Consider the following 24,163-nt stretch of genomic DNA (forward strand, 5'->3'; position numbering starts at 1 on the left):
CCTGATGATGCTTAACCTGCACGTCTATCCAACAGAAATTTGTCAGAAAATTTAGTTCCTACCTTGAGAGTGACTAAATCAGTCAACATCAATCTGTCCAGATGTCTCTAACCTTTGGTAACCAAGTTGAGATTGAGATTGGAATGGATCTTTAAACAGATCTGAATATGCCACACTAAAGAGACTTTGTAAAATAAAAGTATTTGCCCTTAGGGTTTGCAATCCGGGCCGAAATGTATGAAATGATCCGGATCCGCGGATATTCCCATACATTTCGGATCCGTCGTGCAAACCCTATTTGCCCTCCTTCTTTTCTGCCATGTGTCAGACTAGTTTAGATATCAAGTTTAAATCTTAAGGAGAGGAAGATACGTAGCATCAATCAAAAATATAATTGACAAAATGTAATTTGCTTCAATTTGCCATACAAGTTGTTCGAGAGATCTGTGCAAACTATAGTTCACCAACTTTTGCGCACTAACATATCGCCCTCAAAGCCACGTTCATACGCCATAACTCTTAATGAAGTCCATTCCAGCTGATTAGGAAATCACTATGATAGCATAATTGCCCGATGTCTGGATCGAGATTGGCAGGGCGCGCTAATCGGCCCTTGTTTATTTGCATAATATCGCTTGTTGTAATTGCTGTGATCGCCACGACCTGTCGCGCCAGTAACCGATCTTAATTGCAGCTCCGCTAATTGATTTTTCATTCACTCACCATCGATAGTTTCCTGGTCTCCGTAAGAGAAAAATCTTCATATTTTCGTAAACAAATAAAATTGTAACATGAAAGTTACCTACATTATATTTCTGTGTATACGAGTACAGTAATCTCAAATCTGTCTTACAAATAATTATGAACAGACGTAGGAGTAAGCTATAGTAGCCTCCTATTTTTTTTGTTTCTTCAATTTCTTCTTATATCTCTTGATTAGTTTTTATCGAGTATGAATGGCTGGTTTTCCTCAAGCACACTTGGCACGCTGACAGTGTTGTAATGCTATATACGAGTAACTCATAGTTCAGAAAGAGTTAATTACCAGTCTTCCACGTTGACAGTGGCTGAAGCTTGTTTGCAGTTTGTATTAAAATTTAATTTGACATGATTTACTATTGCCTTGATGTTAATTCGGAGCGGGCGCCAGAGCAGTACAGTCACCAGCAAAAATATATGACTGGGCAGCTGTGCAAAAATATCTGATGCTCCATTGGAGGCATAAGTATATGACGACACTACCTCGGTAAAAATATGTGATGTTTTGTGGCCGGCAAAAACATCGTTACTCTGTATCCGCATAAATATCGGATCGGATCGCTTAAAAATATTTGATTACTCATAAAAATCAAAATTATGTGATTACTCTCATCTGGCATAAATATCTCTCCAATGTGAATGCAAATACATCGGATGGCAGACGGACCGCCTATATATCTGACACGAAATTATGAAATATGTCATCAATCGGCAAAAACGAACCATACCTGCCCTAGTAGCACGGTCGCATTTTTATCATTTGTCACCATGCCTGTCACGTTCTAACAAGTATGTAAGTGCGAAAGTGACGGGCATAGTGATAGTCGATAAAAATGGAACCATGCTGAGACCGCTGGATAGCGTAGAGCCTTACATTGTTTGAAGTGATTTGATAATTCACGAAAAGAGTGCAGACTTGTCATTGCATATGTCTGTCTCACATATTTCATTTGCAATTTTAAATTGTGACATAATTCAGGTAGACTTTTAATAGACAATGTGTAATAAACCTCCTTCTTACATAAAAAAGAATGATGAAGAGGTCAATCTGTGAGACTGACAAGGACAAACAATAATAGCGCTTTCGCTGCCACTCCTACTGAAAGATACATAAGACTATCCCGTTTTGTCATTTCCCCCACCCCTCATGCCAGATCCAGTTATATACTAGATTCAAGATTGCAATACGTTACAATTCAAAATTATATCCAGTTTATTCCGTCAAATCGATGACAGAATATAATGTGAGACAGACATATACAATGACAAGTCGGCACTCTTTTCGTGAATTGTCAAATCACTTTATACAATTTACGGCTCTATACCAAACATGTATGGTTCGTTTTTAAAGGTCGATAACATATTTGTGATTTTCCAACGTGTCAGATAAATAGGCGGTCTGTCGTCCATCCGATGTATTTGCTTTTACAGTGGAGAGATATTTATTCCAGATGAGAGTAATCACATAATTTTGAATTTTATGAGTAATCAAATATTTTTAAGCGACCCGATCCGATATTTATGCGGATACGGACTAACGATATTTTTGCTGGTCACAAAGGATCACATATTTTTACCGAGGTAGTGTCGTCATATACTTATGCCTCCAATGGAGCATCAGATATTTTTGCACGGCTGCCCATAGTCATTTATTTATGCTGGTGACTGTACCTAATCATGTGCTTTTGGGTCAACGGCAGTTTAAGGATTTCTCTATGGGCCAGTTGTATATTTAGGGCAAGTCTACAGCAAAAAGCAATCCGTCTGTGGCCATATAAAGAAATCAGTACTGTCCTCTTCAATTTATTAATGATGGGCGTAAAGCATATGTGATTATGTACTTATATTATTATGTGCAAAAGGTACTACTTATTACATTAGTCTTTAAGAAAACGTAATGATGGTAATTTTACATCGCAGGTGTTTTAATTTTTGTTTAAGGAATAATTACGTAATTTAGGTATGGATGGTAATCATTAATCAAGTAATCACCTGAGAAAACATGCTTTCGTAGTAGGTTCTAGATGTGTGATTAAGAAATAATCGTCGTATCAAGGTAGTCTGCGATAATCTCGTCGCTTTATAAAGTCCTCTGTGATTACGATTACATTGGATGCGCTCGCGGATGTGACGTGAGAGCGTGAATGTCATGCTGAATTAATTGCAGGTGCAAACGACTGGTTCTGATTTCATCCGCGTAAACAAGTAACTTGATGCGGTCTGTCTGCAAACCGTATTCTAAAGTCGAGCACATCGCAGGTAAACAAATTTCGATTAGCAAAATAGTTGATATAACGTCCGTATATTTTATCGTTACAGTGTTTGTACGAGTAGACACCTACAATATATAGTTTTTAAAATGTCGGTATGTACATGCAGTATAACGCCTTTTAAATAAAGTTGTAGGCGCAGTAGGTAGGTACATGTATTAGTTAGGCCTAGGAAGAATTCTTCCTAGCCTAAAGGGGCCCACTGATTAACAGTCCGCCGAACGATATCGGCCTGTCAGTTAGAACAAAAAGTTGACAGTTCCGAACAACTGACAGGCCGATATCGTCCGGCGGACTGGTAATCATCAGTGGGCCCCTTTACAGTGGCGGTAACGGCCTGGCCACGACATTGCGCGACTGGCTTCGGCTAAGGCGACAACCATAGGTTGGAGCGAGACACGGCGATCGGACCTTTCGTTCCCACCTATGGTTGTCGCCTTAGCCGAAGTCAGTCGCGCAATGTCGTGGCCAGGCCGTAACTGTTGTGGAAATCTAATGTTTCCGCTGTTAAACTACTGGGTATCGAAATGGAAATCGATTATGTGGATAGTTGTGCCAGTTTCTGGGTTATCCCCAAGACACGTCCGGTTGCCAAATTACAGATAACCTTTATATTGCGTCGTATGAGATAATAAATAAGGATGTTGACATATTTCTGTTGAATTTTATTTTATAATATATTATAGGGAAAGAGGATGAGAAAAATATAATAACTAAAATGAAAATCATGGTATCTTAAGTATACAATATTACAAGAAATTTACTTAATTTTAGTTGTTTTTCATAGATTCAAGCTTATCTGTGACGGTAACTATGGCCATCACTTAGTATATATGCGGTGTTTTAACCACGCTTTAGTAATTTACGACTTTCAATATCACGCCTGCATACTACTTGATACATACTATTGATTGATATATACTATTTGATATTCCAGAACAAGAATATAACCAATGCATTTCGTTCGACCTGTGTTGCTCACGTTCTGCTTTTGTTTTTCCAGGCCGGGGCATAGTGTGCGAGTGCTCGGGCGCGAGCGCGTGCCCGGACGGCTCCAACAACGGCACGTGCACCACCCAGGTCAACGGCTACTGCTTCGCCACCGTCGAGGAGGTGGAGACGGAGGCGGGGCTGGTCGAGCTCGAGCGCACCGCCGGCTGCCTGCCGCCCGACGAGTCGGGGTTCATGCAAGTGAGTACCATCGTCATCGTATCCTCATGTGTCTCATGACTGAGGGACGTGGCGACTGTGGACACTACAGCAGTGCTATCCAAGCTGCTGTATCCTTGGCCCAGTATATGCCTGTAATGTGGCTTTAGATTCTGACGTTATTCTGTCCGCCCAACGCGTGGCCATACGTCCATCCCTATGCTTCCTTGCCATGCGGCCAGTCTAGGTATCTGGTCCTGTTATGCTCAGATGGACGAAGAAACTAAGTACGCGTTGAGTTGGGTGCAAACAGTGGGGAGCCTCGTTCTTATGTTGAGTTTGTCGAGAATTTATGCATTAAGTACAACTGCCACCAAACTGCAGGGTCCAAGCCGGATCGAATTGAAACCCATCTCCCACGCATTAAATTTTACCCTTTTTTATCGCATCTAGCAGAATGAAATTGATCACAAAACGTGCCGTGTTTCAGAGAGAGTAAAGTTTAGTGACAACAGTTACAGCAACACGAAAAAACTTGTAGGAATAATTTGCCTTTAAAATACCTGTTGTACCTATTTTAAATGACATGAAGATAAGTGTTGCGTTCACGATATTCCTGACTAAGTACTTTTGTAACCTGCATAAATATTAGTCTTCTCATCGAAAATTACATACCTACCTACATTTGTTGATATTGCAAGACGTAACTAGGACATAGCCAGACTGACGTTTACATGGCTGATGTATAAAACTGTGTACACACTTTAATCACAAACAACCTAGCTACGCCGATAACGATAAGGTTGTGTAACACGCCCGAAGATATATATTACGCGTGTACACACTGAGTCTTAATAAGGTTTTATTAGTCCGTAATTTTTATCAAAAAATACAATATCCATCCGGAGGAGAATTTCCGGGCTTCACAAAAAAAAACCTACGTTACGTCGTTTTGTATAGATTTATATATAACCTATGCTTATAGAGATGAGGTACTAACCGCGTCGCACGAGAGGATTCTAATCGATGTCTTTTTTACTTCCAGTGTAAGAGCTCCCAGGTGCCGCACAGACACCCGAAGGTGATCGAGTGCTGCAACGAGAGCGACCTGTGCAACCGGCGGCTGCAGCCGCGGCTGCCCACCTACCTGTCGGACGCGGAGCCGGCCGGGCCGGAGCCGGCGCGCGGGCCGCAGCCCTCGCTGCTGGTGGCGGCCGCGCTGTGCGTCGCGCTCGTGGCCTTCCTGGCGGCCGCGCTGCTGCTGTGCCGCCGCCGCCGCCGCGCCGGCAAGCGCCCGCCCTCGCCGCCCGCCGCGCCGCGCTCCGCCGCCGAGGCCAGCTCCGGCTCCGGCTCCGGCCTGCCGCTGCTCGTGCAGCGCACCGTCGCCAAGCAGATCCAGATGGTCGAGTCCATCGGCAAGGGCCGCTACGGCGAGGTGTGGCTCGCGCGCTGGCGCGGCGAGCGCGTCGCCGTCAAAGTCTTCTTCACCACCGAGGAGGCCTCCTGGTTCCGGGAGACCGAAATATATCAGACCGTGCTGATGCGCCACGAGAACGTCCTCGGCTTCATCGCCGCCGACATCAAGGGGACCGGCTCCTGGACTCAGATGCTGCTCATAACGGACTACCACGAGCGCGGCTCGCTGCACGACTACCTCCAGGCGGCGGTGCTCGACCCGCCGGCGCTGCTCGCGATGGCCTACAGCGTCGTCTCCGGCCTGGCGCACCTCCACATGGACATCTTCGGCACCAAGGGCAAGCCGGCGATCGCGCACCGCGACATCAAGTCCAAGAACATCCTCGTCAAGCGCAACGGCCAGTGCGCCATCGCGGACTTCGGCCTCGCGGTCCGCTTCGTCGCCGAGCGCGACGAGGTCGACATCGCGCCCAACACCCGCGTCGGCACCAGGCGGTACATGGCGCCGGAGGTGCTCGCCGAGACGCTGCAGGTGACGGACTTCGAGGCGTTCAAGATGGCCGACATGTACTCGCTCGGGCTGGTCCTGTGGGAGATGTGCCGGCGGTGTGCGGCGGGCGAGCGGGCGCAGCAGGTGGAGCCGTACGCGCTGCCCTACCACGACGCGGTGCCGCCGGACCCCAGCTTCGACGACATGCACGCGGTGGTGGTGGCGCGGCGCATGCGGCCGCCCGTGCCCTCGCGCTGGGCGCGCGCGCCGGCGCTGGGCGCGCTGGCGGCGCTCATGGCGGAGTGCTGGCACCACAACCCGCCCGTGCGGCTCACCGCGCTGCGCGTCAAGAAAACCCTCGCCAAATTCCACACGGACTGTGACGTCAAACTCGTGTGATTGTGTCCGCGGGCTACACGAGAGACCCCGACCGGTCGGCCGACTGTGCCGCGTTACGTGTCGAGTTCCTCGGTTCTATTTATTTTTAATTCGCGTCGCCGAACTGACCACCGTCTTTAATCTCAGTATTGTTAAGTTTGAAGCGGCCCTTATACCAGTGCCCGGGGCGTCGAGCCGGAATCTCTGTACATACGACTATATGTAGTTGCGTATTTAGTTTCGTTTTATTGCGTGTCGCGTTCTCGCCGGTACCGTCTCTTTTACGCTACAGAAAACTGAAAGAGACGGCGTGTTTCTTATCCAAATGTATAAAATATTTTATGGTATCGACGATAATGTAATGCGTCCTAGTTATCCGCGATGGAAAAATGATGCGAATTCGTTGTCTTCCGTTATTGTAAGCGATGCCCCGGAACAAATTATACAAAACGTCCACTCTATAATACCGGTCACTTATTTCAATATGAAATTAGCTGGACCCGTTGCAGACATTGTAAATAGTATATTGTATAATTTATTCTGTGGTTATATTGGCGTGCTATACGATCAAAATAGCGATAGTTGAAGACTGAATCAGGTGAACCCCTGATCTCATCTTGACCACTATCAATCGGTCAATCCATTGGTCGTATAAACGTCTATCGACCACATTCTGAAACGTATAATTGATGTATGAGTATCATACCTAACACTTTAAGTGGTATGATATTAACATTAAATGTTCGTTTCTGAATAGTGTCTGTATAGTGTCGGCAGCTCAGCAATACTCACGTTTAAGTTTCTATTCGTAATATGTTTGTGAGACGGGACGTAATGAAATTGTGATATGCTTGACAATAACTATGTCTCCAATACGAATTGTTTTGTACAGTACCTCATTACTTTTTGAAAATGCCTTAGCAACGTTTTATTTTAAGGATTCCTCTCGAGTTTGGTCGTAACTTTGGATGAAGATTTAGTCAGATATTGTCCTACTTTGCTGTTTTTTTATTTTCAATTAACAGGTAGAATAGGTTGCTCAAATTGAGAGAAGTTTAACAGAGCAACCCAAAAAATCACAACCAATGTTTTATTCTCAAACCAACTACAATTACTTCCATGAATTGGAAAGCTTTTTAGATCAATATGAAAACCAATATACAGATTTGCTTGAAAATGTACATATGAAAAAGTTCCGATTTGACTGCCAGAAAGCTGTAAACACTCCAGTCAATGCAATATCTTCTGTAAGTGGAATGCAAAGATAAATATGATAAACTTGCTAAGCTTCTGAGAGGACAGACCTTCGCTCCTATATTTTTTAAACTTGCCGCCTTTTTCTTATGACAAACTGGGTGTGCCAGAGTATACTTATGTCATCCTCAGGGACTATATTACTGTATTGCTTTAGATCAGCTATTAGGCAAGTAGGTCAACTCATCATTTTTCAAATACAAACTGAAGCGATCGCACATGTTTTGTTTGCATAATAAATCGTTTACTTTTAGGCCAATCAAATTAGATCCATAAAAAGAGTTTTCATGAATTTAATTTCCAGCAATCTGGAAATCGTTTTAATACCTTAATTACGTCCTAAATGTTTCGATTTTGCGCAATCCCAGGTGTGTATACATTTTTGGAGTCTTGCGAGGTACATTTCGTTTCTTTGGATTGCCAAACCACTCGATTACATGCATTTAGAACCAAATGAAGGCATCAAAACTATTTCCAGCTTGCTGGAAATTGATTCTTTGAAAAATCTAATTTTATTGGTTTATTTGTAATAAGTATACCTAATAAATTTAAGGGATCCAATGTATTATGCAGACAAATCATGTGATAACTAAAATATAATGAAATAACCGAGAGGGATCCTTCAGACTAATGAATTGTACTTAAAATGAACAAACTGATGAAAAAGACTAATATTAGTGAAGTATTAAAGACTTGATAATGTGCAGTGTCTTAAGAGATGCCTTCGCCATGTGTAGTATTAACAATATTATAGTCCGTCGCGAAGCGCTTGGTTAAAAAACTTTAACCGTTGAAGATAAGCTGTGATAAACAGACAGACAGTTGCATTTGATTATGTTACGATACCAAGAGTGTCAATAAGCTGAACTTAAGGGCTATAAGTCTCAAGGGTTCTTAATTGCAAATGCTTATTTTACGGCGTAGAATCTACGCAATGAAATATGTGTCAACCAGTTACAATAGTATCCTAATCTACTTCAGGTCCTTCTTGTTTTCTAGAAAGCGAGGTATGCCTTATGTTTGCACTAAATGTTTTGTGCTCACGTATAAAAAGACCTATTATGTCAAAATTCTTGAATTTTGGTCGTTAAATTGTTATAAAACAAAACTTAATACACTCTTGGTCCCGAAGTGCCTGAAAAAACAATTATAAAAATATAATTTAAAATGATAATAAAAAATTACGAAAGTATTTTGTGAAGCCAAGCGCTAGCGTAGCATTTACTGGCGCATATGCGCGTGTACATTGTTGTAAATATAGCGGTTAAATAGTTAAGTTACGAATAAAATATTAATGGACGTATTCTACTTGTTTTTTTTTGTGATGACCTAATAGGCTACAGAAAGGCTAGAGTTGAGTCCTACTGGGTATAGTTGCCACAGTAACATGTTAATATGGTACCTAAGTGGTCACAGTCCTCAGAGGGCCTAACTACCTATCTGCCTCTCTATCACTCTTGCATATTCGAGCGATAGAGGCCAATTTCGATTTTCGTGGTATGCCCTTTGATGCTCTCTTTCGGATAGTTTTCTCTAGAGTCTAGTGCCTTGTGATAACTGTCTTAATTGGTACCTAATAACGAGTCAACTATGATTTTGATTGCTAATCATTGACACAGAATAAATAATAGTACTAAGTACAGAAGGCTCACTCTCTAACAAAACGCGTCTGTTACGATACTTACGATCAGCACAGATATGGCCGCTAGGTGGCGACAGCGCCACGCGCGGCTTATGGCTTTCCCCAAAATTGGGGCCGAACGGATGTACTTTTAGCTACCTGTAGCAAAGCGACGAAATCGCTGAGTGAGACACGCCCGTCATTGATTAGTAAAATAGTAATAGTACTATCCGGGTTACATATAGGTATGTAGATCCGTGCTAAGACGGCTTCCCATAAAATACTTATCACATATTTTTCAGTAAAAAGGCGTGTGTCACCTGTATTTCCATCATGAACTTTCGCACATATTGAATTGCAACTACACAACACAATATTGAAATGAAAAAGTGGTACGGGTAAGAATAGAACCGGAGGGGCTACCGCGAAAACCAAATTTCGCAAATTGCGGGAATCTTTCTCTTTTACTCCAATGAAGGCGTGACATAGAAAAATGCCCGCAATTTGCGAACTTCGTGGTTATAAATAGCCCTGTGTGCATAAAATACTGCAACCTACTCGAGATTGGGGTGTTAGACGGGTAGCTAGCTAACTAGGTATATACAGTCAAAATAAGACATTTATTCGTGATAACAATATTATTTTAGTCTGCGATTAAGGTTTGTAACGAATATGAATAATTTGTTTCGGAAAAACTTACCACAATCAGTCTCACTCCGCGATTTCGTCGCTTTGCTACAGGTAGCTAAAAGTACATCCGTTCGGCCCCAATTTTGGGGAAAGCCATAAGCCGCGCGTGGCGCTGTCGCTACCTAGCGGCCATATCTGTGCTGATCGTAACAGACGCGTTTTGTAGAGAGAGTCTTCTGTACTTAGTACTATTATTTTATTCTGTGCCACAATGAATGAAGCATTTTCCATTGGAACATGCTACTTTTGTTACTACTAGTGCCATCTGGACGAGGTAATGTAAGTTGTATTTATTCATTCCGTTAGCTAGATGGCGCATCTGTCGCCCGGCGACGCGATGCCAACAGCTGCAGGAAACATTTTTCAGAACATCGATGTGCTGTGCCAACTTTTTGGGTGATTTATCTACTGTTTGTGTTTCACTTACGGCTGTTAATGGCCCAGACAGATCCCAATTTATGAGGAAAAGGTCCCAATTCTATGCCATGAACCAATATGTATCAGTATCACTAATTACATTGCACCAGGCGTGTCTCACTCCGCGATTTCGTCGGTTTGATACAGGTAGCTAAAAGTACATCCGTACGGCCCCAATTTTGGGGAAAGCCATAAGCCGCGCGTGGCGCTGTCGCCACCTATCGGCCATATCTGTGCTGATCGTAACAGACGCGTTTTGTTAGAGAGTGAGTCTTCTGTACTTAGTACTATTATTTATTCTGTGATTGCACACTAATGTGGCGACAGCTTAAATGCCTTCTTGCGCAGTTATTAACGGAGAGTTAAATAATAATCATATTAAAACTTAATTCGCGAATCAAACAAGAAATGGCAAATTGCTAAATGGCAAAATAACACAGGTATATTACTAACCTTGTATTATTTATTACTATAAATGAAACTTGTATTTTAGATATCTTTTATTATACCTACCTATATTTTATAAAGTAAAATGAAAACTCGGGAATGTACTTAAATTTATATTTATTCTGCTTTATGTACATACCGTCACAATTCCTAGCATTAACACATTCGTTCAGTCACAGCTATACAAATAGCTTTGTCATTCACTCTAACTTAACCATAATTTTAGTCTATAAAAATCCTTCTGCTGGACAGTCAAATTCCTTTACGACGGAGTGGACAGACTGGTCTCGTCCTAATTTATGGGGTGTTCTTAGTAGGGCGCGTATCTTCTAGATGGAGATGGTCCACGCATTCCAGGCCTGAAAAAATAAAGATATCATTACAATATGGCGTCCCGTTGTTTCCCATAAAGTTTTAAGTCATAATGAATTGTTTGTCATATTATCATTAGTCATAAAACTGTTAGCATTTCAGGATTTTCGTTAGGTTATCCTATAGGCAGGCGTGGCTCACTCCGCGATTTCGTCGCTTTGCTACAGGTAGCTAAAAGTATATCCGTTCGGCCCCAATTTTGGGGAAAGCCATAAGCCGCGCGTGGCGATGTCGCCACCTAGCGGCCATATCTGTGCTGATCGTAACAGACGCGTTTTGTTAGAGAGTGAGTCTTCTGTACCTAGTACTATTATTTATTCTGTGCTATAGGTTAGGTTTGTTTTATGTCAATCCTGAAAATTGACGAGTTTCTGAACCAAATTAATTATGACTAACGAAAATTCGGGCAAAGAATAGATTATGGCTTAAAATTATTTGGGAAACAACAGAGACCCGTTTTACTAGCTAGCAGCTACAGGACTGTCTTGATGTCTATTCAGACTCAGATAAAGTGGAATACAAGTATGTGTGTAAAAACAAATTCATTCATCTTTGAATCTCTTTGTTTGTTTTCTATAAATATTTAAGGATGTGAATGATGCAGAGACAAGTGACTGTCAAGTGTTAAAAAGGGAACTATCATTACTCTTACCTTCTGTCATCAAATGTGTCACGGCTAAAGTCCTCGTACATCCTGTAACATAAAAAAATACAATTGTTAACACACAATGACCTGAAACTAGGACTGCCACTCTGACAACTCTGGAGAAGAGCAAAACACTATTTCCGATATAAATATTACATGATTATCTCTATTTAAAATAAGTATATCTACAACTTCAATTTAAAATGAAAAGCGATACTATATTCTCACCCGCGGGACATTTGTGGTCCTCGCGGGGGGCTCCTTCGGCTGAACATATCATCATACGACGACCTCATAGATCCCATGCTGGAGCGCATCGGCGGGAGGCTCGGCATCGGCGGCATCGGCTCGCGGCGCAGCGGCGGCGACGCGAAGTCACCACGCGCGCGGGACGCGCCCAGCCCTAGGTCACGGGACCCCCCCACGGGGTAGCGACGCTCAAACAGGTCTCGCGGTGAGTCAAAGCGAGAGCGGTCGTAGTAGCCATCATAGGGATCCTGCGAGAACAAGTGTGAGTTAGAATATGTGGGTGCAGTTGAGGAAAATATAAAGCATTTAAGAATTTTAGATTTGGAGGCCTAGTAATGTTCGGATAAAAGATTATAGCATCACTGAGCCCGAAAAGGTAGTCAGCCCGGACTATTAGGTACCGCGTGCGGAAAGAACGTCCACGCTCGGCCTACGTGATGCATCGGAGCGGCGAATGCTACCGGCGGTTTCGAAAGGCAAAGAGAAGGAGAGCGCGTTACCCCAAATCCTCCCATCATGCGATCGCGGAGGAACGGCGGTGGCGGCGGGGGCGGGTAGGGGTCGCGGCCGAAGGCGCGGTCGCGGAAACCGTTGCGGTCCGGCCCCATCGCCTTGGGGCACTCCTTGGACCAGTGGCCGCCGCGGCCGCAGCGGTAGCACTGCTCGGGGTCGCCCATGCCGGGCCGCTGGCGTACGCGCGATGTCGACATTTGCACCTTCATCGGCTGCCCGTCCACCATCATGCCGTTCAGCTCTTTGATAGCCTCATTCACGTCGCCCGTCGCGTCCAGGTGCACGAACCCGTAGTTACGCACAATATCGCATTCCACCACCGCGCCGTACTTCTGAAACAGCTCGCGAACTTCGGGCGCGCGCGTCTTGTCCGTCAAGTTACCAACGAATATTTTAGTGGTCGGCGTCGTCGGGGCCTTGCGGCTCTTGGCCGCCTCTATTTTGATTGCCTGTCCGTGAACTAGCTCGCCGTTAAGGTTCTGAATGGCTTCGCGCCCGGTTTGCTCGTTTTCCATATGCACGAAACCGTAATTTCTGACGATATCGCATTCTACGACCGTACCGAACTTTTCGAACAGCGGCCTGAGATCGGCGTCCGTGGTTTTATCGGATAGATTCCCGACGAAGATTTTGAAAGTACCGGCGCCCGGCATTTTAGGTTCTGAAACGCATACATAATTTGACGAAATGAGTCAGTGGCGTCTATTGCAAAGATAGTTCGCAGTACCGCGACGAGAGTTTAATACGGCGAAAAAACAATCAATTTTACGACTTACCTGTTTAACACTTAGAAAAGCACACAATTAGAAACTATATGACTAAAATAACACGTATTTTCACTGTAAAATTCCTCCGCTGAGGTGCACACACCGCCAAGCCGAAGTCTAATCAAAATGGCGTCCGATGCGTATATAGAACATAGAACAATGCAATGACGGTGTGAAATCTAATCTCGGTGAAATGAATGAATGGAATGGAATGGAAAGCAATGGCAAATGTATGGCAATGATGGCGTATATGACAGCTTGAATTGTATTTATCCTCCAATGGCAAGACGATGCCTAGGCGTTTTATGCAGTCAATTACAAGTAATTGACTGCATAAAACGCCATGATGCAAGCATCATGCTTGCGCTATCAAATTTTAAAAAACATCTCTTACACGGAAACGGAAGTAAATGAAAATATTTTTTAGTTCTAACCTTCTAACCATAGTGTGCATCCGGTTTGTAGTTCCATGGATGTATAGTGTGTCAAAGGTCTGTTTGATTTCAAACAGGCAGAGAGAATCATACTATCTTTGTCTTACACTAGTACTAGCACCCAAAAGAAAAGGATGAGTATAATTTTTTTTGTTCCTATTTACTGACAAGATTTGGTTGACCCAGTATTAAAAAAAACCCGTTCTAACACGAAATTTGATTAATAATGTAATTATAGATGGTCAACCAAATCTTGTTAGTAGAAAAAGGCGGCAAATTGGAAAAATGTAGGCGCGAAGGGATATCGTCCTATAGAAAATTTGAATTTTGCGCCTTTTTTTACTGACAAGATTTGGTTGACCAGCTATAGCTTGGCTTTTTTTTCAGGATGTTGCGTGTAAAGGCCCCAGTACACAATGGGCCAGCGTGGGCCTTTCTGGGGGACGCATTTATGCGTTAGAGGGAGCAAGTGATATTGCTATCTCATTCTACCGCATGGCTGCGTCCCTTGGACTGGCCGGCGATCTGCCGGCGAAGGCGCGTTTCGTGGCTCGCCTCGAACGCGTAAGCCCGTCAAGCTAATGATTATACTCTCGCCTCGTGGCTCGACAGTCAATACAGAAATAGAAGAATCATACTAGCTTTGTCTTACACTAGTACTAGCACATAAAAGAAAAAGATGAGTATAGTTTTTTTGGTCTTATTTACTGACATATTAATTTGACCAACTATATATGTCATGGTTTCTTCATGATGTTGCCCTCCTAATATAATGCATTACTAAAGTAAAATATGGCAACAATTGTGTACAAGTGTCAAAAGCCGTCATTTGGTTGGCTGTAATTTAGTTCTTTAAAAATATTGAATAATCGAAGTTTTATTTCATTATACGTCCTGAGAACGTTGTTTCAGTGGTTATCCAGACTATTCGTGCCGAGACAGTTTCCCAGGAAACAGTGGGTAAGTCTAGCTTTAATTTCTAAGGTTGTGTATGTGGAGTGCCAAAATAGACGAAATGGCTTTTGGTACGATCGGATTATTGTCAATAGTGTCCACTGTGGTTTGCGAACGTGTTTTATGGTTTAATTGTCAGGCTAGTGTGAGGGTATCGTGTTGTTTTGCGCATTATGCGCGGTATTTACGCGTAATTTGCTAGCGCGGCTGTGGAAATGGTCGTGTGGTGGAACATCTGATCGCGGCCGGCGACGCGGCTCGCCTCTCCACAGTATATTCGACGCTCTATTGTTACTTCGTGTTTTGTTTACTAAGCTGAAACTATATTAGGTGGTCGGTGTTATATGATCTTAATGTCACGTTGATTTGTGTAATGTAGGTAACTAAACCCTTGTATCTTTAATTATACTCGACACACTCAATCATATTTCGCAGTCATGCTATTAATCTTTACCATCAAATGATTTGCTAAAATATGTTAATTTGATTCTAATAAGAATTTTCCTGACAGTCAAAATTATAATTTTGTAGCAAAAATATTTTCTATAATTAATTATAACAGGTTCAGGTATTGTTACGGAAGTGGTAGTGTTTATGGATTTTGTATAGACTATTTTGTAACCTCCTCTGGATAATATAATAGTCTGATAAAACACCATAAAGATTTCATGGTCATGTTAGTGCGTACAGATATATTAGGTACCTAATTTATTATCTCCATCCTACCATTAATACTAACCTCCTCATAAGCAAGAAGTATAAGATTCTGTATATCTATTTATAACTCAATGAATTGATTAATAATCTCCCACTACAAGTTATTGATTATAAAATGAAATGACAGGTATTCATATTCATATTCATTTTATTTGTATTAATCATACCTTACGTACGTTATAATTAGGTACATAGGTATGCAAGATGGATCTCAAACATAAATACAAAGAAAAATACAACCGTAAAATTCTAAGAATGTCATAAAAAAATTAAGATAAAATTTAATCATTGAGCTATTCATCCAAAAATTCAGCTACGGACTTATAGGCCTTTTGGATTAGAAACGACTTTGGTTTTAATATAAATCCCAAGTTGGTGCAAGCGTTTTTTATACTCATTGGTATTTTATTATAAAGGTACCTAATACATATAATACAGAATTTAAATTTATAACCATATAAGCTTTTAACTTATCGGGTAACTGTAACTAGTCTGAAAATTTATGAAACTGAAAAACCCCTCACTTGATATTCTTATAAGATTTGTTAGAACACCTTAAACAAACTCGCCATAGAATAAATAAACAAAATATATTTTAATTTTCTTTGTCATGTTTTTCCAAATGGTTTACGCAGCCAAAAAGGATGAAATTTGATATGTTCTGTCATTCTAAAGATGGGATTATTTACAATCCTAATCAATTAGTGACATTAGTGTGTCCTAGGGCTCATTACATTAAGCTGAGTGAGGACCTTTTACGGCAATTTTCTATGTTCCATTAAATATTAATTTGTATACTAATGTAACTTTTTAGAAAATCTTAATATACAAAAGGATGACTGAACTACCAGTCAACCTTAAGGCAAAACAGAGAAATGTTACTACCTGTAAACTGGGGTCACTTTAAATCACTAGTAAACATTGATCATCAATATTTAAACTATAAGGAATTGGTTTTAGATCGCTTTCATTCAAAAATCAACTCCCTATTTCTCAAATCAATGATCAATGTTTCTCCGCGATTCAAAGTAACCCCAGTTTACGGTACTTAAATAGTTACACCATAGATGGCGGCACAATCAATGCCACGTCTAAAGTGCGGTACATCGCTGGTAACCCTGCGGCGGTGTTACAATGACGCTATTTAAACCCAGCGATGAATGCGTCTTGTTTGGGACGTCACTAACTATCCACACCACTTACCGAGCATTCGCTATAGTACCAATATAAACGTGGCCTTCTGTACGCAGTCGTTACGTGCCAGTAATTTTCGCTTATACTGGTAGCTCGAGGCGAAGGTTTGGTAAGCGTAGGTATGGCTTGTCGGCGGTGCGTCAGTGGGAGCGAGAGGTTACTGTCAGACAGAGACAGCTGCCGCTCGATACGCGTAGGGAGAAGGGGGTAGAAGAGGCTTATGTAATTCAGTCCTTTGTGGGGAATAGACGGAATGTATCGCCAGTAATTGCCTCAAATATTATTCGTCAGTATTCGACCTGAGAATTGTTTTATGGAACATGTGTAGCGTTTAAGAGCGTTTCTATGTCGATATTTTCAAGCTTGGCTTCAAAAATATATACACATTTTTGTCTTATTTCAATGGGTTAAGGTGCAAAACTGTTCACATATCTTCGGCGACGATTTCACTCAATATTATAGACATAGGAGTGTTCTGAAATAGTGTTTTGAAATATCAAAATAATTATTACCTTGAAAGGATTTTGTGAAAGGAAAACTAGACCCTGATTGTTATTTTTCAAGGCATTCTCTGCCAATAAATCATAGGGGAAAACAAAGCTGGGTACAGTATGAAGCGTTTAGAAGTACTGTTTATAATTAAGGAGATGAAACAAATTAAAATTATAAATTAGAATATGAATATAAAGTAGGTAGGTCTGCGGCATGCCCTTGTATCTTCACTTTCGTTTTATGTCCCACGTAAATAAAAACACCCTTAGTGCTGAAATATTCGCGAGGTCCGTCGGAATGAATGGCCTCAATTTGTCGGCCTCTTTAGCATGTGCCTAGGGCTGCCAACTATCGACCCGCACCGGCTCGAGTGGAGACATGACCCTAACTAACTCGATTGTGATATGTACAGCGTGGAATATTATATGTAATATTCCACGCTGTACATATATGTAGTATATTTAGTAAAAAAGGCATTTAACACATTGAGTGCCGGGAACTGGTCGGGTTCTCTGATCGTAGACTTCGTAGTCGCTTTCTTCTACAAAGCGGGAAAACGCTGCACGCTGGGGTCACTGGGAACGCTGGGGTACGAGCGTAGCGCTACGAAAACGTTGGCAGTGAATGCGTTAAGCCTTTTGCATGTGGTTTGTACAGTTAACAAAAACGGAAATAATAAATACTTGACATTGAAAACTACTTTTGCTTAATCTTCATGACTATTATATTTAAGTGGTCCGGATGAGTCATACATTTACTTACCTTTTTTACGTATAATAGCGCTCACTGGTTAGCTACCTAAGCAACTATCATTTAAGAATCAATTGGCACTAAGTATTAACCTTTTCTTATTTGAGTGATCGGCAATCTCACTTCAGTTTTAGATGTTATTGCCCTACGCCCGTTTTGGAACGCGGTAATGTGACTTACCTTTGTGTAGCGTTTACATCTTCAAACGAGATTGACATAGCCACTTCGAGAGTGACGCTAAGTTTTCGAAGTCGGGGCGTTAAGTCAAGAAACCTTCCTGGAACTTGATTTTAAAACTTAAAGCGGCTATTCAGCTTTAGGTATTAGTTTTCGTAAAAACGTATATCTATCTATGCCAATTACAATACGCCGAACGTCGACTGCACGAAAACATACACTGCAACAGACAGAATTGTTTCGAATTCTAGCGCCACTGCCAAGCATCGACCGTGTGTTTGGAAGCCACTGGGCTCGAACAATTGATGATAGGATACCAGATGCGTTCATACGCGGAGCTACGCCAGTTACATATTAATTCTGGCGACGAAACTTTAGAGACAACATTGTTCAGTGATTGCGGGCAGCTGTAATGTGCGTCTTGTGCAAACTCCACAAGGTCCATATTAAAATAACAGCAAATAATTTGAGCCTCAGTTTTCCTAGACTGATGCAATGCAAAATCTCCTAGAATTAGATTTTCTAGAGAATTTCCAATAAATAAAGCAGACCAAGAGATTTTAATTGGAGTTATGAACATCAGGATTCAACTCATATTTTTTTTCTGATAAATAAATAAATAAATAATAAATAAATATTATGGGACAATCTTACACAAATCGACCTAGTCCCACGGTAAGCTCATAAGGCTTGTGTTGTGGGTACTAGACGACGATATATATAATAATATAGATACATATAAGTACTTAAATACATAGAAAACATCCATAACTAAGGAACAAATATTTGTGATGAACACACAAATAAATGCCCTTACCGGGATTCGAACCCGGGACCTCCAGCTTCGTAGGCAGGGTCACTACCGACTAGGCTACGGAGGCCGTCCTAAGGATGATCCTTCAAAAAATTTACCTTAAATTAGCTTTTCCCGGGTGGTCCTCTGATCAGTTCACATTTGTGTGAAAATTCTAATGTCACTATATTAAACTTACTTATTTGATGGAAAGGCATTGTATTGCTTTAACTTATTTTTTCATTGATCTAAAGTGATCAATGAAGTAACAAATAAACATGCTCAATAAAATTTAACAGAAGCCCCAAAACAAGTGTTCGCTGCCAAGTATCGATTAGGAGTTTTATTTTTGTTCTTTACAGCAGAATGCTGAAAGTCTGGCAGCTGGGTCTCATGAGCTACGACACAGCCCTGAAGATTCAGAGAGCAGTCGTACGTAAACAACTCTACTGTCTCACGACCGGACAAGGAACCTGGGACACTCTGCTCCTGCTAGAACACAGACCCGTTTACACTGTCGGAATCAGAGATGCCACGCCCAAAGAAGAGGTGCAGAGACTGAATGCCTTAGGAGCGGCGTTTAGAAAAACTAATAGAGGTGGACTGATCACTTTCCATGGACCAGGCCAGTTAGTGGCATACCCGATCATCAACTTAAAACGCTTCAAGCTTAATGTCAAGTGTTATGTAAACAGTTTGGAAGAGACTGTCATAAACATGTGCTCGGAATTAGGACTGAAGAGCGAAAGATCGCCGCACACCGGCGTGTGGATCGGCGACAATAAGGTAGCCGCGATAGGCGTGCATGCTACCCGGTATATCACTTATCACGGCACCTCTGTCAACTGCGACAATGACTTGTCCTGGTTCAAACATATCGACCCTTGCGGTATCAAGGACAAAGGAGTGACTTCCTTGACTGAAGAAACTGGGGAACCTTGCTCAGTAGATAAAATTACTCCAATATTTATAAGGAACTTTAATAAGGTATTCAACTGTGTAAGTGAAGATCTGGCAGTTGATGATCAGAAAGACATTTTGAGTAGTGTTTATAATAACCTACTTGTGACCGAATAAGGGCTAGCGAAATTAACATTTTACTCAGTGAAATAATCTATGGCGGAACTTCTTTCTTTTCTCTTATTTTTTTTTCACTTTTACTGATCTGATTTGGTGTCCCAATGTGAACTAAGTATACTCTTAGGTTAGGTTTCTTTGCTTTCGCAACGCCATAATTTATCTATAACGCCATTGGAGATGTAGGTAATTAGATTTATTTGTAATATATTTGTTGAGATGAATAAAAAATAAACCTAAACTAAACATCTATATTCTGTTTATTGCAAATTATTGATCGCTTCGTCGAGGTTTAAAGATATAAAAGAAAGAAAGACCTACAAACAACATGAACCCAAACTTTTCTACCAGGAGTGTCCAGTCATTAGTCATTACCTACTAACTTATTTATTTCTAGGATTAACTTAATTGCAACTAGGGACTAATTAATGCAAATTGCAACCCTAACTTATAAGCCTAATTTTAATTTCTAATAAGTTATTCAAATGGTTTAAAGTTTAAACGAAAATAAAATATACATTCCATTGCTATAATTCCTTAGCTAATACAGGCTTCCTCTCTCAAACATTAAGACTGACCCAAGTGGCTAAAAAGTAAGTGCTCTTTTTAATGTTCTTCCTAATCGAAACCCTCGTAAAGTCTGCCTTCAATCCTCGATATTGCTCAGCTACTTTATGACCGGGAAAATTATTTTTTCTATGCTCGATGCATGTGGGCGGCCGACTCCAGCGGCCAAGCTTCAAACATCCCCCTTAAAAAAGCGATCAGCGTTAGCAACTCTCGTATCTAACCTAATTGACTTGTGTTAAGATTCAAAGTTGAATGGCTTTGTTTTGAACTTAAGGTGTTCTAGAATTAGAAACTCCGTTTCTTTTTTTCTTCCGCTTAATTAGAATAGTTATCTGTGGAGGCTGAATAAGAGCGGGTAAGCTGAAACCATTTATTTTCGACAGTAGCCTGCGTTTTGTTTTAGAAATGTTTGAGTTGAACGGGAAATTATTCTCTTGATTTTTTTTGTATTCTACATCAATACAAAAATAGAGACACCGACAGACGCTAATTTCAACTTACATTTTAATGTCATTTTGTAATCATTCGCGCGTAGTTTTTGCTCCTACCATGGCTATATTCATGAGCGAACGAGTGCGCGAGCGAGACGCATAGGCGAATAGTAACAAATTGACATCATTTTGACATTGAAATGTAACTTAAAATTTGTCCTCTAGATGTGTTTCTTATAGTCTACAAGCTTCCTAGCTGGGGTCAGTCGTTCAATTTCGCAAATCGTTTTCAATGGCTTAAAATATAACAAAAGGTTAAGGTGTTAACCTCTATAACAGTACTACAACTATTTTGGTTAAACCTCCTTATCCACGTGGAGGACTATTACGAAACCCTAAAAATAAAGGTCAAAGGTTAGTTGGAAAACATTTCTCGGCTATTCCGCTAAATATTGGTATTGCTTTTAGGAAATATTATTTTAGCATTAGTTTCCACTCCTTTCATAACGTCTTCTTATCATTTAATATTTAACCTTTAAGCTATAAAGCTATAATAGATAACTATTTCCCGTCAGTCACGTTTGACCTTTTCGAGATTGTTGAGAGCAGGTGGGTGGTGGTCTGAATTCTGTGAATGTTGGTCGCTGAAGTGTAACCGCTAAGTGGCGTACTGGGTAACTAATTTCAATCGCTCATCGGGCGTTACCGACCGCGATCGCGAGATAAGATAAAAAGTTTATTAAGTAGGCATAATTAATACAATGCGCTTATGAACGTCAAATAAAGCTAGGTAGACCGGCTCCAACCCTACACCTCTGCCCCGAGAAAAGTACGAGTGTCCTGAACTAGTGTTATAGTTCTGTTTTAGGTACTGGTTGCTTCCATCACGTTTTGTTAATAATATTTTACTAATAAAGTGCGTTGGGGTAACTTTGCCAACGGGGTAATTTTTTTAAATCACTAATAACCGCTATACTAGAAGCATTTCATACTTTGGAAACACTTCTGCTAGGTACTGCTAGTAGTAGTAGTCCCTTTTTAACTATTCAATTCTTTAAAAACTCATATGCTAATAAGAGGTCTTGATTGTATAATTTAAACAGTAGTTACATATGAATAACAATTTTCCACCACGTAATAACACTTACGTTACAACATCATTCAATTTTATAAACGTGTGTTCATGTGCAGCGATTGTTGAAGTAAGTACGAGTATATGTTCCGGAAATGGCTAACGCATTTCTCACCTGAATCATTCGACGTTATCAAGTTATCAAACAGATATCTAATTCGAGCTTTAGTTGTGCGATCTGATTCCGATACAATAATGATGTGTCAGTGCCAAAAGTGACATTTCTTCAACCAAAAATGTCGATTTTGACACTGACAGATCAGTGTCATATCGAATAGGTAACTAAAACCCGAATTGGCCTAAAAGTACAATAATACAAAATACCAGTGTTTAACCAGTTTTTAAGCCATCGTATGCGGCCTGTCAAATTTGATCATTGAAAAAGTGACCTTGACATTTACAACAATAGATTAAAATTCCCACGCACGGATCCGTGTCTAAGCATACGAGGGGTTAATTATTTTACACATACCTAATGATTAATGAATAATTTGTTTTCTTCCTAACTCTTATCAGCTGGCATGTTTTTGCATTGTTAAGGCATATTATGTAGATAAACCCACCTTTAAAACTTTCCTGAGAATTTATGGAAGTTTTCTCGTGACGTCCGTCTCCCTAGAGACTTCAAGTACAACTTCTTTATCAAACTCTTAAAAACTTCCACAGCCGTCCCCACTCGCCCTATTCCAAATTAGCGAACGACTTCGCGCTCTATGAAAGCTGAAACGCCATTATTCTTAATTTGACAACAAACCGAGCTTAAAGTCAACACGAGAACAATAATTATAATTACCAACAAAGATGAAATGGAGACGAATATAATTTACAAGCCATTACTTTGGAAATGAAAATATCGTCTAATTCGGTTTTCCATAATGAGCATGGCCCCCAGGGGGAAGGGGGGAGGGGTGGAGGCACGCTTAGACTAGGGGGGTTCATGGTTGTCCTGGATGTACTGGGTCACATGGAAATGCAACTGTTGATGACATGTTTGTTCCTGTTAAAATAACAGTTATGTGTCTAGTGACGGACTTTATAAATGGTTGGTATATTACTAAGAGTAACCAAGGCTTTTTTGGTTTTAAAAAATCTAATAAGAAGAGTGAAGTTCCAAAACGTAGAGACTTAATTCCCATAATTCGGCCTGTCAGTTGTTCGGAACAGGGATGTTGCGGATGCAGATTTTTTGACATCCGCGGATGCGGATGCGGATGCGGATATTTAAAGGCTCACATCCGCGGATGCGGATGCGGATGCGGATGTCAAGATTAGGTACTTAGAAAACTTCAAACATTAAATTTTTAGTATCATAATAAAAAAAAACGAAACGTTTAGCATTTGAGCAAGAATATAGACCACCTGTGCGTTATATTTTAATAAACAGTAACTTGGCCGACTTTTCTGGATCTTAGACGATTTCGTTATAGATAATGACGAAATTACCTAGCACTTACGCCGCCGCTAAGACGTTCCTGTACCGACTTGCTTGACATCCGCATCCGCATAAGCTCCGCATCGATTTTGTGCGGATGCGGATGCAGATGCGGATGTTGAAAATAATGCGGAAGTTCCGCGGTTGCGGATGCGGATGCGGATGTTCGCAACATCCCTGGTTCGGAACTGTGACCTTCCACTGACAGGCAGATATCGTCCGGCGGACTGTTAATCAGTGGGCCCCTTACAAGAAAACGTGCAGTTGCGTTTGTTAGGTGATAAAATGAAGATAAACCGTCTGTTTATTTCTCTCAAATAGTGCTGGAAGACAAGACACTAAGGGCCCGATTCGGATTTGGAACTAGATATCTATTAGACATCACCAAGATACGACAACGATATCTTTATAAGATCTAGTCTGTCAAATTTGACATTTCCGCGATTCTGGAGATATTCTTGAACGATTTCCACAAGATATTATTACCATATTTTAACGTAAAAGTGACATTTGTTGCCCGAATTGAGCTGCAAAAGAGAACTAGTTGAAATCTAAACTACAACGTATCTACG

The 24,163-nt window shown here is 41.1% G+C and overlaps 3 protein-coding genes across 6 annotated transcripts in view; 2 read left to right on the forward strand and 1 right to left on the reverse strand.

Annotated features, from left to right (window-relative positions):
• Nucleotides 1-6,515, forward strand: part of LOC134654194 (bone morphogenetic protein receptor type-1B) — a 118,046-nt gene extending 111,531 nt beyond the window's left edge. For both annotated transcript variants that reach the window (XM_063509651.1, XM_063509650.1), the window contains exons 2-3: nt 4,033-4,220; nt 5,224-6,515. In XM_063509651.1, coding sequence (XP_063365721.1) covers nt 4,033-4,220; nt 5,224-6,483 — 1,448 coding nt within the window. In that variant the 3' untranslated portion in view covers nt 6,484-6,515. The remainder of the gene's footprint in view (nt 1-4,032; nt 4,221-5,223) is intronic.
• Nucleotides 6,516-10,991: 4,476 nt separating this feature from the next.
• On the reverse strand, nt 10,992-13,623 carry LOC134654183 (RNA-binding protein lark). 3 transcript variants are annotated; one of them, XM_063509630.1, is made up of 5 exons: nt 13,448-13,623; nt 12,659-13,332; nt 12,198-12,406; nt 11,916-11,957; nt 10,992-11,250 (listed from the first exon to the last, which is right to left on the reverse strand). In XM_063509630.1, the coding sequence occupies exons 2-5, from the start codon at nt 13,322-13,324 to the stop codon at nt 11,202-11,204; spliced, it is 966 nt and encodes a 321-aa protein (XP_063365700.1). In that variant the 5' UTR covers nt 13,325-13,332; nt 13,448-13,623; the 3' UTR covers nt 10,992-11,201. The 3 variants fall into 3 exon arrangements, with proteins under 3 accessions (XP_063365700.1, XP_063365699.1, XP_063365702.1); XM_063509629.1 differs by having other exon boundaries at nt 12,138-12,406; nt 13,448-13,622; XM_063509632.1 differs by having other exon boundaries at nt 12,201-12,406; nt 13,448-13,621.
• A 1,037-nt stretch (nt 13,624-14,660) lies between these two features.
• Nucleotides 14,661-24,163, forward strand: part of LOC134654241 (stress-activated protein kinase JNK) — a 173,893-nt gene continuing 164,390 nt past the window's right edge. The window contains exon 1 of the mRNA XM_063509711.1: nt 14,661-14,832. The gene's annotated coding sequence lies outside the window, so the exon portion shown is untranslated. The remainder of the gene's footprint in view (nt 14,833-24,163) is intronic.

This window comes from Cydia amplana, chromosome 14 (assembly GCF_948474715.1).
Source record: "Cydia amplana chromosome 14, ilCydAmpl1.1, whole genome shotgun sequence".
In the NCBI taxonomy this organism is placed as follows: Eukaryota; Metazoa; Arthropoda; class Insecta; order Lepidoptera; family Tortricidae; genus Cydia; species Cydia amplana.